The sequence below is a fragment of the Primulina eburnea genome, chromosome 1 (assembly GCF_022965805.1).
Source record: "Primulina eburnea isolate SZY01 chromosome 1, ASM2296580v1, whole genome shotgun sequence".
Taxonomy (NCBI): Eukaryota; Viridiplantae; Streptophyta; class Magnoliopsida; order Lamiales; family Gesneriaceae; genus Primulina; species Primulina eburnea.
Genome location: NC_133101.1, coordinates 61,533,432 through 61,549,258, shown reverse-complemented (window position 1 = coordinate 61,549,258; position 15,827 = coordinate 61,533,432). Strand labels below are relative to the sequence as shown.

Genomic DNA, 15,827 nt, shown 5'->3' with positions numbered 1-15,827 from the left:
GGGATATAACCAAAAAAGTCGAATTTCCTGAATTGCATTTTCCAATAATAATTTGTCTGAGTGTGTCAATTCCTGCCTCTCACAACAATGTCCACAACACACTCAGACCAAAAGTGGAGCACATAAGCAAGCTGGAAGTAAAAGTCTTTAACAATTTACAATTATATTGAAATCACAGCAAAAGGGACACCTTTCAGTTGAGGTGTTCCTTCGAACAGATCCAATAAAGAATCCTCTAAATCCTCTGGGTGTATTTAATGTATTTTACAGCACCCCTCTCACTCGTCCAAGAAACCAAAGATTGGTATGCTGGCATCACTTTTTGCGAACCCAATATGAGGAGCTCTTCTCGAAACAGAGGATCTGAAACTTTCCAAGCAGTCTAGATTCTATAGATATCTTCAAAACAGGTATTGAAGTTCTTTATTTTTTCCTTTACCCAGCTTTGAGGTCCAGAGAAACCGTCCATCTTTCGAACAGTGCAAGACCTTACTCCATGACGCACTAAGATAATGCCTAGCATGTTGTCTCAGAGGGGTGTGAATAGCACATCAGCAAGCAGAAGGTAAAAGTCGAAATATTCTTGAAAACAAGCAGGATACCTGTCACCGAGTATGGCATTTCTATGTACTTTTTCTACTGATGTGCTGCAGAATCAGGGGTGTTCCTTCAAATAAATCCAACAAACAATTCTCTAAATCCTCAGGAGAGTATTTAATGTATTTCCAATCATGCCTCTCACTCTCTATATGATCCCTAAACCTTCCCAAGAATGATCGATATGCTGGAATCACTTTTACCGAAATGGATATGCGGAGGTCTTCTCGAAGATGAGGATCTGGAACCTTCCAAGCAGCCTGAATCCTATAGATATGTTCAAAACTAGTATTAAAGTTCTTCAATCTTTCTTTCAAAGCCACCTTTGCTGCAAGACCTTCAACTTTCAAACAAGATAAGATCTTGTTCCATGCTGCTCTAAGATAATGTGTAGCATGTTGTTCGATCAGACCTTGTTGTTTTTTAATCCAGTGATCTCCCAAAATGTTTCGGAGCTTTGAGTCCTTCACCTTTTGTACAGTGTGAAGTATGTTGTTCATCAGAAAAATATACCGCATTGCACCATCCGCATACATTCTCGATTTTTCCTCGAGATTTGATTCCAGACAAGCTATCAATGCCAAGAGGCGCTTGGCAACTAGAGACATGCTTGTTATCTCAAGATTATCATTATTCTCTTTTTCTAACAGTCCCCAGTTATTATCCTCTACAGTCTCCAAAAGTGAATCAAGAGTATCACCATAGTCTGCTAGCAATCTCATATGGTGCATTACGAATCGAGTGAATGGATGAATCTCACCGTTGTTCTGCATTGGCTTCCTCGAAGCCTCCCCCTGAACAGCAGTCTCAAACTCCACAAAATTCCCAATCGCAGCCTCACCGAGGGAATCTAACACTTCCTTTGCCTCAGGACACACCATATCCCCTGCATCTCCGTCCATAAATAGTGCCTGTAAATCTGGTATCACAGCAGATAATGCCTGATACATATCAAGAAGGGCAAACAACCTCTCAGTCGACCTTGTCCCAATTGTAACTGCCTCTCCAAAATCCAAAAACTGCATCACACATTCCTTGCACGTTTCCAAGAAGCAGACTTCCTTGATCAAATCATACCCAGTAAAAATCTGATCGCATAAACGTCTCTCATGGGATAAAAGACCCCGAACAACTAATCTAAAAGCTGGAATCCATCTCCTTATCTTATCATCCAAGGACAGCCACTTCATCATCTGTACTTCCCCGATGCTCAGTTTCTCCGCCCCAAGAATCACCAGACGCTTATCAAGAACATCACGGCGAACACTACAATAGACCTGGCGGCATTCCATTTCATAACCAGATCGGATCATCTGATCCGCGATCTCCCTCAGATCAATCACTGCCTCAGGATGGATCAAGTCGAGGGAAGACATATCCCCATCAAAGCTTATACCTCTGCTGCTGACATCTTGAATATTTTCAATCACTTCATCGTAAAATAACTCAGTTGCATCAATAGCTGTTGCGGCCCCTGAGAAATCGAGCCCATATCGACGAAGGCGCCGGGGATCCAGTGGGACAGTGTTGCGGACCAGGATATGCCGGAAAACATCCTCCAAAGAAGCCATCGAAAGCTGCAGCGTGTTGATTGAGTTTGAGTTCCTCGGTCAAATGGATGATCTCGTCAACTGCAGTTTCAGATTTGTTAATATTTAATATATTGAAATTTCAGAATGCGAGTTTTATTTTAAAGAGAAATAATATCTTTTATTACTGAGTCCTGATTCCAATTTTCCGCCGCTGTTTATGATTTATTTCACGTAAGACGAATTGATGTTTATTCAATAATTTCATCAAAATATCTGTAAATTTCTTTTTACCACCAACAAATTCCTTAATTTGACCAAAATTATTAATCAATTAAAATTAAAATTAAAATATAGAAACCACTAAAATTGATGAAATATCGAATACGGCATATAGGAATATATTTGTAGCATTTAGCACATGCGAGACAGTTCTCATTAGTTTTCAGAATCTACGCCATTGCTGGAGACAAAGGCGAAAACACACACGCACACACACTAAACTTCTGTACGCTATCTTCCAATAAGCCTATTTGCAATGGGAATCGATCCCTCTTTCAGCTACTTATCTATACTTAAAACTAATGGTATTAGTTCCCTTTCCCGTCAAACGGGCACAGATCTATTACATCCTGCAAGTTCAATGGAGAATTAACGTCCAAAGACTCGTCTTTTTGCTGTTATATTTGATTTGGACAGGACCCCTTCTGAATACAGGTATATATCTCTTCAATCCCTTTTTCTTGGTTTCTGTTTTCAGTAGCTGAGCTAGCTTGTGTGAACTGACTAATATAAAATCTCTAACTTGGCGGCGTACCTCTAGTCGAAAATTTGATTTTTGCTACGTGTTTTTTGGATGCTGGAAGTCATGTGCTGTCATAGGCTGTCGCTGCCACTGTTAAAGTACATGTTTTTTTACTACAGTCAGCATACTTCGCATAACATGGAAAGAAGGGATGATTTATTGTATTCATTAGTTGTTACGGACTTGTCTGCCTATGTTCACGCTCAATCATTTCAAGTCTATATTATTTGTGGAGCGGCTTGTGAGTCATAATCATCCTTAATGTAATAGGAACAGCTTCTCAGTAATTACAAAATATGATGGTATTTGTTAATGCTTGTATCTTCTAATTTCTTGTACCGAGTCTGAGCTTGAGGGACTTGTTCCTTCTTGTCAATATATTCAATGATGGATACTTTTAATTCCGCGTAAAAGTTGTTCACGGAAAGATATTGATATTTTTATTCACTCGAATGAATCTTCGCTTTACCAAAGCCAGTTGTGTTCCATTATCAGCTGCGATGCTCGACTGTTAGTCTAAAAATTATGTTCACATATTTCTACATCTGTGAGCTTTTAAGTATCGGAGGCTCTCTGGTTGGCATCGTAGCACTTTCGAACAAGTATGTGAAAGAGTGACACTAGAATATGACTCTAGGTGATCTATTTCCTTTCATTGTCTATTCAAAACCCGTGCGACTAGATTTGTTATAAACAAATATATTTCTCCACTAAATAGCGGCTGAATTTTGGAAATGACGATTAAATGTAATTATAGTATCATAAATTTCTCAAAACCATCAATGTTTGTAGAACTTGATGAGCATGATTGATTGAACTGATTTTTATTCCCTACTTTATACTTGCTCAATATCATCCATTGTTTTTGGAAGGTGGAAAGAGGCCAAACCACTCCTCGTGCTGACCGTCTTATGAGACATCTTCGCAAACATGGAATACAGTTTCACTCGCATCAAGTTATTTGAATAAAAACATTGATGGAAAAAGGTCCCTTTTTCCCTTCATGACGGTAATATTTCTACCAAAGCACTCTATTCATTCAGAAGGTTCTGTTTATCATTTAGAAGTATTATGTATGGTTAGTTGTAGCATTTTTTCAAGGTCACTGCCCTACACAGAGATTTGATAATTAATATGGTATTGATAACCTCATCGCTCAAAATCACTTCTAAAGGTATACGGTAATTTTGCAATGGGAAGAGTAATTTCCCAAGCCCATCAATTGCATGGTGTTGCTTTTCATAGGTTGGAAATAACGCTTTGTTACCATTCTTGGAAGTGATCAGGTAAAGTCAGGGAAGCCCTCTCCAGATATGGAAGTTGTTATATCATAGAGCCACTGACAAGATCTATCCATTGTGAATTGAGAAGTTTGCAATTTTCTTTTGTAAAGCTTCTTTATCATTGCTACTGCTACTACTACTGCCACTAATATAACCAATATCAATTACACATATATTATTGAGTTAATATCACATGTAGCACAAGCTTACTTTAAATGGCAAGGAAGCTTGCTTCCTTCTTGTTTTATTATCTCTTGTGTTATCCGATTATCTCTGATAATCAGATACATTGAAGCTGCAAATAGAATGGGTGTTGATCCACTGCATTGTCTTGTGATAGAAGATTTTCTGTAAGTTCTTATTACACCGTTTCTTAGCATTTGGAGTTTACCCTTCATGGGGGACATACCGGGTGGAGGTGAAATTGGGATCACCCAACCAATTAATCTTTTTAAAAAAAACAATTAAGCTTATTGGTAATTTGTCCAAAAGTCTATATTTTGCCAAATATATTAAATCACCATCTCGGCCTCCATCATGCCCTATCCAAAATCATGGGTCCGCCACTACCTCCATCATGCCTGGTATCCTGCATACATTTTTTCTATTCAAAACTATTTTTCATTGTGCACCTCGATTTTAACAGAGTGGGGGTAAAAGCAGGAAAGTCTGCTCAAATGAAGGTAGTTGCAGCGCCACTGTGCCAGTCTCTCCAAATTGGAACGGATACGTTTTCTGTTGCAGATTCCACTCACTGGTAGATTTCCGGCCAGAATTATGGGGTCTTCCACAATTTGTTGATTCACTGATGGTGTTAAATTCTGTGTACACATCTCTTTTGGGGGTGTTTTTTTTTCAGTTTGAAATGGTTTGTCTCATATGTTATTGTCCTTGGAACATCTTTATACGTACAAATCCAGATGATTGCTATCTGTGCTCCCTGATCGAATCTGGGGCTCTACCTTGGCTGGGTCAAATTTGATGAGCAGGTCTCAAAGGCTGTGATCAGCATAGGTTGGTGCCTTATTTGTTGCAACTTCGAGAGAAAAATTGTGAGTTCATTACTTGTACCGCTCACAGTTCGAGGCATTTATGCTAATGAAAGCATTGTGAAGACTGCCATGTCGTCTTGAGTTCATTTTAACAACATTTGCTAATTTCCTTCTCAAAATCTAATCTTTTGTTAGGTAAACAGACGTGTAATCACATGCAAAATCCATTCACTGAAATGGTTCAGAATTTGGTTCACACATTTGCTTTCTCGTAGTTCTCACAGTGAATTTTATTCTCATTCAGAAAGCTTGTATACTAGATGGAAGCGATCACAACATTTACGATGGCAAGATGCAGCTGCTGATTGTGGACTACCTTCAAAGGTTCATTACTGCGGTAAGCTACATTTGTCGATAAAGGATCATTATTATTTGTTTGAAGCTTCTGCTAATTGCTTGGAGACGATAAGCAGCGCAACGTATTGAACAATCTTGACACACTCGATGAAGATAGAGTGACTGCCGATGCTGCTTTGAGTTTGCCTGCATTTTCCCACAAATTATGCAAATCTTTCAAAGTGGAAGATTATGTTGCAGGAGATTTCTGTGTGTTGAGTGGGAAATCTAAGGATGTTCATGTCTGAGGTTTTCTTCTGTAGCTCACAAATAAAGGGTGCATTGATTGCAGATTCACTCTTCATTCTGTAAAATTATGCAAATTTATATCGCAAATCAAATTTATACATGCAATGGCATCCCTCACGTCTTTATTCTTCAAATTTTCTTGAACTATCTCCACGTAAAAGACCATTTCAAAAAATAAAATAAAGTCCTGACATGACAAAATAAATTGTATTTGTGTTTATTATACAGTTTATATTTGAGGTATTATAGAATTAGAAGGGATATTTTGGTCCTCATATCTTTTAAAACAAGTTCAAGTTTTTTAAAACTCAAAAATAAATAGTTAAAAACAAAGAGTAGATCTTCTCACGAATCTTTATCTGTGAGACGGGTCAACCCTATCGATATTCACAATAAAAAATAATACTCTTAGCATAAAGAGTAATATTTTTTCATATATGACCCAAATAAGAGATCTGACTCATAAAATAAGACTCGTGAGATTGTTTCACATAAGTTTTTGTCAAAAACCAATAAAACAAAATTGAATTTACTGATTTGATTGTTTAATAGTGACGGCGATGCTAAAAATATTACAAAAATAATAAAATTTACAACCAAAAAATTAGTATTACTGGCAAAATTGCTGTGATCAACTATTACTAAATTTAAAAATTCAGTTTGGAAAAGTTTAGAAATCTTATTTTTATTTAAATTGGTTTAGCTGGTATTTTGTTTAACCAAAATTTTCATAATATTCTTATTTATTATGTTTAATTTTATTAAAATTTTAACATTATTAATATTATTAATTTTTTTTATTTGTTGTTTTAATTTAAAGGATAAAATTAACAATTTTATTCAAATTAAAAATTTTATAAGAGACCAGGTCGAATTTAGATATTTTGTTTTGTCAATTATTATTTTTCCATCGGTATTTCAAATAAATTAATTTTTTTCTTCCAAATATCCCTGTTTGATTCGCGGCTCCTTCACAATTTATAATTCCCAAATTTAATCCATTCTGCAAAACACCACGGCCATCATCACCAGCTCCGACACTTTTGTCCTCGCCGCACCTCCACCCCGCCGCCACCTGTCTCAGATTGGAGATAGATTCCTCTTCCTCCGCCCGCGTCTAATCCTCATTGTTTCCCGATCTTCACCCACCCTCTCGTATTTATACTCCATCTCTTTCTTGGTACGTTAAATTTCAGGTTTTCGTGTGGATTTATTCTAGTTATAATATTACATCTCTCTATGTTTTAACTTTTCTTTTATTTTATTTTGCTTTATCTCATTTCATGGACTTGGATTTTTTTTTTCAGTTTCCATATGATTTGGAGCTGTTTAGGTTCGTTTCAAAATTGGTTTTTGATTTGCTCGAGCTGTGATGGAGCCTAAAAATTTCAAATGTTCAAACCAGAGTGCAGGGCTGGTACTTTCTCTCGGCTAGAAAATTTTGCTAATAAGCCACTCGATTCAGTTCATTTGCGTCAAATTGATTCGATATTGTCGGGACTTTCTTGTTTAAAGATTCCATCCCACATTTGGTTCCAAATCTCCTCAAATCATGTGATATCCCCCTTGCCAATTGAAAGTGAAAGTTCACTTTAGCTAGCTTTTTTGAACAAGAATTGTTTAGTTTTTGTTGCTGATAGAATAAAAAGATGATTTTTCTTGCTATCTGGAAGTTATTTTTTTCTGGAACATGATGAAATTATTTTCAAATTGCAGAATTGTGGGTTTTGGATGTTTAGAATTGAAAGTTTGCTATGAATCACCATAATATTCATAACAACCACCACCCTGTGAGGGGAAATTTGAGTTTTGGAAATCCTGGAGGAAATCAAACGCAATTTCCGATGCAGATGCCCATGAATCATAACCAGCAACAGCTACCCAATATGCCGTCCCAGAACCAGCCTCCAGTTAGGCCCTACTTTCCTGGACATTTTCAACCATCGGAACCTCAGGCGCAGGCATTTGCGCAGGGCCAAACAGTTCAAGTGCATACTCAATCGCAAGTCATGGCCACCCAGCCTCAAGGCCACATTAGTGGCAGCATTTCTTCACCATCTGTGCCCGCTCCTGGCTCTGGAGGGGCAGGAACAGGGAAGCGCCTGCACAAACCACCTTCTCGGCCGTCTGGGGGCTTATCAGCTCAGGGAACCGCTTCCCCCATGAAAACCATGGAACTGACCCCAGCTGCACATAGAGGGAAGCAGAAGTTACCGGATAAATCAATCCCTGATAAAGTTGCAGCAATAGTGCCAGAATCTGCTCTTTATACTCAACTGGTTGAATTCGAGTCTCGTGTGGATGCTGCCCTTACGAGGAAAAAGGTTGACATTTTAGAAGCCCTGAAAAATCCTGTACGTGCTCAGAAGATCCTGCGTTTATATTTGTTCAACACGTATGCAAACCAAGCACAGACAGATTCCATGAAGGAAAATGCTGAGCCTCCTTCTTGGACACTCCGCATAATTGGAAGAATTTTAGAAGATGGCAAAGATCCCACTTTGGAAGGACAGGTGCATAAACCAGGCTCTTCACACCCAAAGTTTTCAACTTTCTTCAAGAAAATTACTATTTACTTGGACCAAAATCTGTACCCAGATAATAACGTAATACTTTGGGAGAGTACTCGATCGCCTGTGCTTCACGAGGGTTTTGAGGTGAAGAGGAAAGGAGACAAGGAATTCACGGCAATTATTATATTGGAGATGAATTATTTCCCCGAAAAGTTCAAGCTTTCACAAGCTTTGCATGAAGTTCTTGGCATTGAGGTGGAGACACGACCTAGAATTATTGCCGCACTTTGGCATTATTTGAAAACGAGAAAATTACAAACACCTGGTGATACTTCCACCTTCGTGTTGGATTCACCTCTTAGGAAAGTGTTTGGAGAAGACAAGTTGAAATTTTCCATGGTTATGCAGAAGATAACACCCCATTTGATTCCAGCTGGTCCGATACACATAGAGCATAAAATTAAGCTTTCTGGTGGTAGTCCCGCTGGAAATACCTGTTATGATGTGCTTGTTGATATTCCTTGGACATTAGAAAGGGAAATGTCAAATTTTTTGGCCAACATAGAGAAAAACAAGGAGATTGAATATTGTGATGAAGCCATTTATTCTGCTATAAAGGAAATCCATGAGCATCGCCGAAGGCGGGCATTCTTTCTTGGATTTAGTCAGTCACCTGCAGAGTTCATTAATTCCTTAATTGCTTCTCAAGCCAGGGATTTGAAGCTTGCTGCACTAGATACCAACCGTGATGTGGAGAAAGAGCGGCAAGCTGAGTTTTACGATCAACCATGGTATTTTTTATTTTTATTTTTGGCATTTGTGACTGAGGATAATTCAAAACTTTGTGGCATGCATATTTGTTGCATGAACTGCTGTATATGGAAATCGTAGTTTACATGCATCTATCGTTAAAATTGATTGCTTATGTTGCAAACATGCGATTTTGATGTTTGCTTGAGTGGTGGCACGTCTATTTTATGTCAGTATGTCATTGTGGTTTCTCTTCCTACTGAAGTTCTTCAGTTATATACCTAATTTGTGACCATGAATGCGTAATCAAAATTACGTTATCAATGAGTGACTTGAAGTCCCAAGAATTTGCTCTTTCTACTCCATTGGACAAGTGATTTACTCGTGCTTTTCATGAACCTATCTACTGTTTGAAATCTTGTGGCATTGTCCTACTTTCAATTCAAGACAGTTGTATCTTTATAGTTGAACTATTGATGCATGTTTATTTTTGTCCTTTTTGTGTGGCGTTTCTAATTCACCTTTTTGTGTGCATAGGATCGAAGATGCAGTTATCCGGTACCTAAATCGCAAGACTGCTGCTGGCAATGAAGCTCCTGGAAGCAAATAGTTGTGCAGCCCTAAAACTTGTGCACTAATTTTTGTGGAACTTCCTTTACCTTTTGTCCCATTGGTATTTCGCTCTGGGCCATTTCAAAGCTTAATGCTAATCCATTTTTAGGGAATATCAGCAGTAGCCTTATCTTAGAAGCAATACTAAGTTAGAATGCTATTGACCTGTCCAGACTTTTATTTCATGTTAATATTTTTCAGTCTGAAAAATATGCTAATTTAGTGATAACCTAGCTTAAGACATGTATTTCTAGTTCTAGAGGTTCTGTATTTTGTCCTTAAAGTCGCGTCACATTGTCATGCCACATAACCATCGATTAAAATATCTGAATTATGTTATCCATGATTGTGCTTCATACTATCTGTCAGCATATTCAAAATGAATTCGAATTTGTATTCTCTTGCTTGCTTTGTTCAGCTGACGAAGCTTAGTTATTTTGGTGGGATTGACATTATGTCCTATGAAAATTTTGAATCTGTAGATTGATTGACTTTGTTGGTTCTTGCATTTACTGGATCGAAAATATTTGCATGCTAAGGTTATATATAGAGCAATTTGTATGTATTCTAGGGAAATTTCATGCTATCTTCCTCACATGTGGAGTCCATTGAGAAAAAAATGTGGATTCCACATATATTGATAAATTTCCAGATCTTTTGGAAGTGAATATATTTCGTACAATTCTTGTTTTTATTTGCTGGTAGAGGAAATGAATATGTTTCTATAATAAAATGATCTAGTTCCCTAGAAGATTGAAAGATTGAAATTATGTAAATGGATTCATATGAAATACATAAAATATCACGATTGTGTTTTATGATACATTTGAATTATTAAAAATTGTTTTTATCATTTAACTATCTAATTTTGAATTATTTATTGTTATGATATATTATTATTTTTAAGTATCAAATTTAGTGAAGTTTATACATGCAAAAACTTGTGTGAGACGGTCTCACAGGTCGTATTTGTGAGACGGATCTCTTATTTGGGTCATCCATGAAAAAGTATTACCTTTTTATGTTAAGAGTATTACTTTTTATTGTGACTATGAGTAGGGTTGACCCGTCTAACAGATTATGATCCATGAGACGATCTCACGTGAGATCTACTCTTATACACACATGATAAATTTGTTGAGGATATTTTTTGTAAGATCATTTATTATGTTGATGTCAAAATTGGAAAACTATGTGTATGTTAGATAAGGATAAAGTTGCCTAAAATAATAAAACACCAAAATTCTTTTGTTTTTATTTGTTTGTAGATGAAGTTAATTAATGCCTATCATTAAAGGATTCAGTTTCTAGTTCCTAGAAGATTGAAATTATATTAATGGATTCATGTTAATTACATAAAATATCACGATCTTGTTTTATGATACGTTTGAAAAATAGTCCTTATCATTTAATAATCTAAATTTGCATTATTTATTGTTGTTATGATCAAATTTATTGATAATTATTAAGTAATAAATGTATGAATAATTAAGAGTATGTATATAATTTTATGCTCCCCTGTTTATTTAAATTATAATATAATTGAATGACTCGATTTTTTGTTCATATGACTCATACACATAAAAATTATTATTTTTCACCATATATATATATATATATATATATATATATATATATATATATATATATATATATATATATATTGGTTGGACATATTTCATTTGAGACATTCTCTCACGAAATCTAATAAAATTAATTAGATTTGTATAAAATCGTGTAACAAAAGATTGTTCAAGTGGAACACTAGATAACTCCAACTAAATATTCATCTAACTCGTGTCATTTTTTCTAATATATGACATTCAGTTATCTTTTTGTTTGACAAGTTTGTAAAATTATTATTTATCATTGCCTTGTATATTCATCAAGAGTAGATCTATTGTGAGACGGTATCACGAATCTTTATCTGTGAGACGGTCAACCCTACCGATATTTATAATAAAAAGTAATATTCTTAGCATAAAAAATAATAATTTTTCATGGATAACTCAAATAAGAGATCCGTATCACAAAATACGACCCGTGAAACTGTCTCACACAAGTTTTTGTCATTCATCAAATAAGCTAGGGATGATTCAGTTAAATTATTTTGACCACATGGATTATAACACGAAAAATTGATGAGAATATATATTTTTATCGAAAACATTTTGTACATATTTTTAACTCAAAAAAAAAAAAGGCTTATTTAATTATTACTTTTTCAGATTTTATTTATTATTGCGAAGTTTTGTTTTTAAATTAAAAATTTGATGTAATTGATCGAACCTTTTCGATTCAAAATGCAGTTAGCATAAGGATGGTTCGGACGATTGATAAATTTCTAATACAAGTGGATTATTTTTTGATATAATTTTTCTATCGTCGTCTGTTTTGGCCCCAAGTGAAACTCTGATACTCCAACCGTCCAACGGATAAGAACTAAAAGAAAGACCCGAATTTACGTCTTCTACTTTGACTATACGGCTGCCAAAATCGCCGAGGACACGTGTCGTCAGATCGGATTCGACGGGCAGGATAGACCAAGCAAGCAGCCCACGTCCCACAGTTTTGCATTATTATATGATGATGATGATCATAGTGATTATTATCTTACGTGTATACTCCTGTTGTGTCAGCTTTCAAGATTGTGATATTTGGTAGGTGGATTCCGTTTTCTTTGTTAAAAAAATCTTTTCTTGATCATTGGGGAGTGGTGAACGTTTGTGTTTTTAGGTGTGGGTTGTGTGTGAAGTCGTATACGTACACAGATACATATATCATACATATCAAGAATGGTGATGGAAGAAAGCGAAACGCCGAGGAGCCCGGAAGCTAAGGTGGGTATGCAAGTGGAGGATTTATGGGATATTCAAGAACAGCAGCTGACACCTACTGAGAAGCTTAACGCTTGTTTTGAGAGTATTCCTGTTTCCGCCTTCCCTCCTGCTCCCTCTTCCCAAGGTAACCTTTGATTCATGGAATAATATATTTACAGTGATTCCTGCTCTTGATTGAAGATTGGGTCACAACTCTTTGTGGATTGAAGCTTGTTTCATAATATTTCTTCTGTGTGTGGGGTGATTGGTGAATATGCTGTCTGTGAACAGATGATGATCTAAATGATCAATAATCCGTGTTACGGATTTTGAATCTACGGAAGGGTTGATTTGTTCTAGTGAACTTCGGGTTCAATTTCTTATTTTTCAGAGTCAGTTTTCTGTGATTTGGAATTATGGTTCACTTTACTGTCGTGCTGTTTCCCTCGCAATTACTCTGTTTCTGTTTGAAGTTATGCTAGTTTTGCTTTGTATTGGATTCAAATGAAAGTTTATCGTGGACAAGAGTTAAGAAAGTTATAGCTGATATCGGACATAAGGCCCTTCAGTTTCTTATTGGGGATTAGTTCTAAGCAATTTCATTTGCAGTTATTGAGATAAATTCGGATACAAATCTTGCGGAAGCCGTTAAATTACTTGCCCGTCATAAACTCCTTAGTGCACCAGTTGTGGATGTGAAAGCACCAGAAGATGCGACTTGGATCGACCGATATATTGGAATTGTAGAGTTTGCTGGCATAGTTGTTTGGATATTACATCAGGTTTGATATTCTCGTTCTATGGTTTATGTCCCAATAAAATTCTTTTGTTCTCTGAATTACGGTAATCTAAAATAGATATTAATTTAAACTTTTTCTGCAGTCTGAGAGGATGGAAGGCAGCAACACTGCCTTTGATTTGGCCACAGGCGACACAGAAGATGTTACTACAGCCTCGGCTGTTGCCGTAGCCGCAAACGGGATGTCATCTCCACGGTTTAAAAGTATACATCCTGATTCTCCCACAGCAACTTGCGGGAAATTTTTTGAGACTCTTACTTCTTCTGATTTCTACAAGAACACCAAGGTTATTATTCTCTCGCCTCACCACTTGTAATGATCTCATGTTGGCAGCATAAGAAATTGTAGTACCTGTCCTACTTTATAGGCTAAATGTTTAGGTTTACCCTCTTTTCTTGGTCTTATAACCTAACATTGGTCTTTTGAGCTTGTGCTCTCTTCAAAGTTCAACTTATGGCCTAACTCCATGTGCCTAATGGATGCATAAACTGCAGGTTGGCGATATTTCTGGATCTTTTCGTTGGGCTCCATTTCTAGCGCTGCAGAAAGCAAACTCCTTTTTGACGATGCTCTTATTGCTATCAAAGTACAGAATGAAAAGTATTCCTGTGGTTGATTTAGGAGAAGCAAAGGTTGATAATGTCATCACTCAGAGTGCTGTTATTCACATGCTTAAAGAATGCGCTGGACTTCATTGGTTTGAGAGCTGGGGTTCGAAGAAACTGTTTGAACTGGGTCTTCCCCTTATGAAACCTAGACAAATCGTCAAGGTGCTAGGCGAAAGACATTTACCTTAAATGGACTCAATATGGGCTAGTTTTAAGTTTTTTATGCCAAAACTTGCGCTCATAGTCTCAGAATTTACTCCTGATTCTGTGTGTTTCGTCTTCCATGATCAGGTAAACGAAGACGAGCCTGTGCTGCAGGCGTTTAAATTGATGAGGCAGAAGGGAGTTGGAGGGGTGCCAGTGGTTGAAAATGGAGGAAGTAAGGCAATCGGTAATATAAGCATCAGGGATATCCAATTCCTTCTCATTGCACCACAAATTTACAGGGAATACAGGTCTCTCTCTGTGACTAATCTCTTTTCTCCGTGTTTTCAGTTCGAGTTCATTAAAGAAAACATATCTGTGAAAAAGCGATGAATATGTTTTATTTTCGGATTATGTTCAGGCTTGATAATTTCGAGTACGAATTGAAAAATTATTATGTTTTGTCCATGCTCATTGGGAGTATTTTCGTACTCGTACAGATCCATCACTGCAAAGAACTTCTTGACGACAGTTAGAAGCTATCTAGAGGAGGAGCATGAGAAGGAGTCTCCAATGTTGGGTGGCATGGTAACATGCCGGAGAGGCGATACTTTAAAAGAAGTCATAACGAAGCTCGACTCAATGAAGATCCACCGAATATATGTGGTGGATGGAGGTGGGAACCTGGAGGGTGTCATAACACTGAGGGACATAATCTCGAAGCTGGTACACGAGCCTCGGGGTTATTTCGGGGATTTCTTCGATGGAGTCTTGCCACTGCCCGCGAATAGCAGGGTTTAACTTGTTGCAAACTAAAGTTGAGGAGTTGGTTTATTTTGATGCAAGAATCTTGTATATAAACATATTCCAAATGAGATCTAGCTACTGGTTTGTCTTGTAGTTGTGGAATAAAATTTTGATATGGTCTTTGTTTTCTTGCACAAAGAAACCTCTACCATCATTCCCATGAGTACTGAAGTAATGGAAAGAGCTTTTGACCAAATGTTCTCTCTCTTTGGTTTTGGGCCGGTAAGTGGGGATGTTTGTTCTTCACTTTTAATTGATAGCACTTCTTTCAAGTAAAAATTGATATAATTTTCTTTTAAAAATACAATCATCAAAATGATTAGCTTCATGAATAAAAATTAAGTAAATTAGTAAAAATTGATATAAGTCTAATATCTATAATAGAAAAAGAGTAAGTTAATCATAAGACCGTTTCACATATTTATAAATATGAGACGAGTCAATATGGCTGAATCTGTAGTGAAAATTATATTTTTGATTTAAAAATAATATTTTACATTGATTCTCGATCAAATATTTGTTTCACAAAATTGACCAATGAGACGGTATTATAAAAGGTTTTGTGGAAAAAAAATGTCAAATAAAAAAAATGTTTACAATTGATGAGATCGGAGCTTATATCATATAAGTAGCGACAAAATCAACCAGACATTAGTTAACGAATATGTTTTTTTTTTTTAAAACAGCTCAAATGGAACAATCAAACAAGTCAAAGTAACTGAAAGAAACCCAAAAAAAAAAAAAAGAGTTGGAAAACACATACAAATTTAGGAAGTATTAACAAAATATTATATTTTTAGATGAATGAATAAATCTGTAGATAGGAAAAGTGAAATGAAATCAGAAGTTGACAGTATTTAAAAATTAAATTGAAAACATTTACAAGATAATTATAGATTACATAAAAATATTGGAGGTAAGAC

General features: G+C 36.2%; 3 protein-coding genes across 5 annotated transcripts; 2 read left to right on the top strand and 1 right to left on the bottom strand.

Annotated features, from left to right (window-relative positions):
* Positions 1-15: 15 nt before the first annotated feature.
* Positions 16-2,498, bottom strand: LOC140837770 (exocyst complex component EXO70B1-like). The gene has a single exon (XM_073203886.1). The coding sequence runs from the start codon at positions 2,166-2,168 to the stop codon at positions 624-626; it is 1,545 nt and encodes a 514-aa protein (XP_073059987.1). The 5' UTR covers positions 2,169-2,498; the 3' UTR covers positions 16-623.
* Positions 2,499-6,795: 4,297 nt separating this feature from the next.
* LOC140837749 (SWI/SNF complex component SNF12 homolog) lies at positions 6,796-10,175 on the top strand. 3 transcript variants are annotated; one of them, XM_073203874.1, is made up of 4 exons: positions 6,796-7,031; positions 7,185-7,268; positions 7,568-9,155; positions 9,652-10,175. In XM_073203874.1, exons 3-4 carry the CDS (start codon positions 7,606-7,608, stop codon positions 9,722-9,724), a joined length of 1,623 nt encoding a protein of 540 aa, XP_073059975.1. In that variant the 5' UTR covers positions 6,796-7,031; positions 7,185-7,268; positions 7,568-7,605; the 3' UTR covers positions 9,725-10,175. The 3 variants fall into 3 exon arrangements, with proteins under 3 accessions (XP_073059975.1, XP_073059963.1, XP_073059968.1); XM_073203862.1 differs by having other exon boundaries at positions 7,159-7,268; XM_073203867.1 differs by lacking the exon at positions 7,185-7,268.
* Positions 10,176-12,350: 2,175 nt separating this feature from the next.
* LOC140837738 (SNF1-related protein kinase regulatory subunit gamma-1-like) lies at positions 12,351-15,100 on the top strand. Its single transcript, XM_073203853.1, has 6 exons — positions 12,351-12,690; positions 13,155-13,327; positions 13,428-13,631; positions 13,840-14,115; positions 14,245-14,408; positions 14,598-15,100. The coding sequence occupies exons 1-6, from the start codon at positions 12,522-12,524 to the stop codon at positions 14,896-14,898; spliced, it is 1,287 nt and encodes a 428-aa protein (XP_073059954.1). The 5' UTR covers positions 12,351-12,521; the 3' UTR covers positions 14,899-15,100.
* Positions 15,101-15,827: the final 727 nt, after the last annotated feature.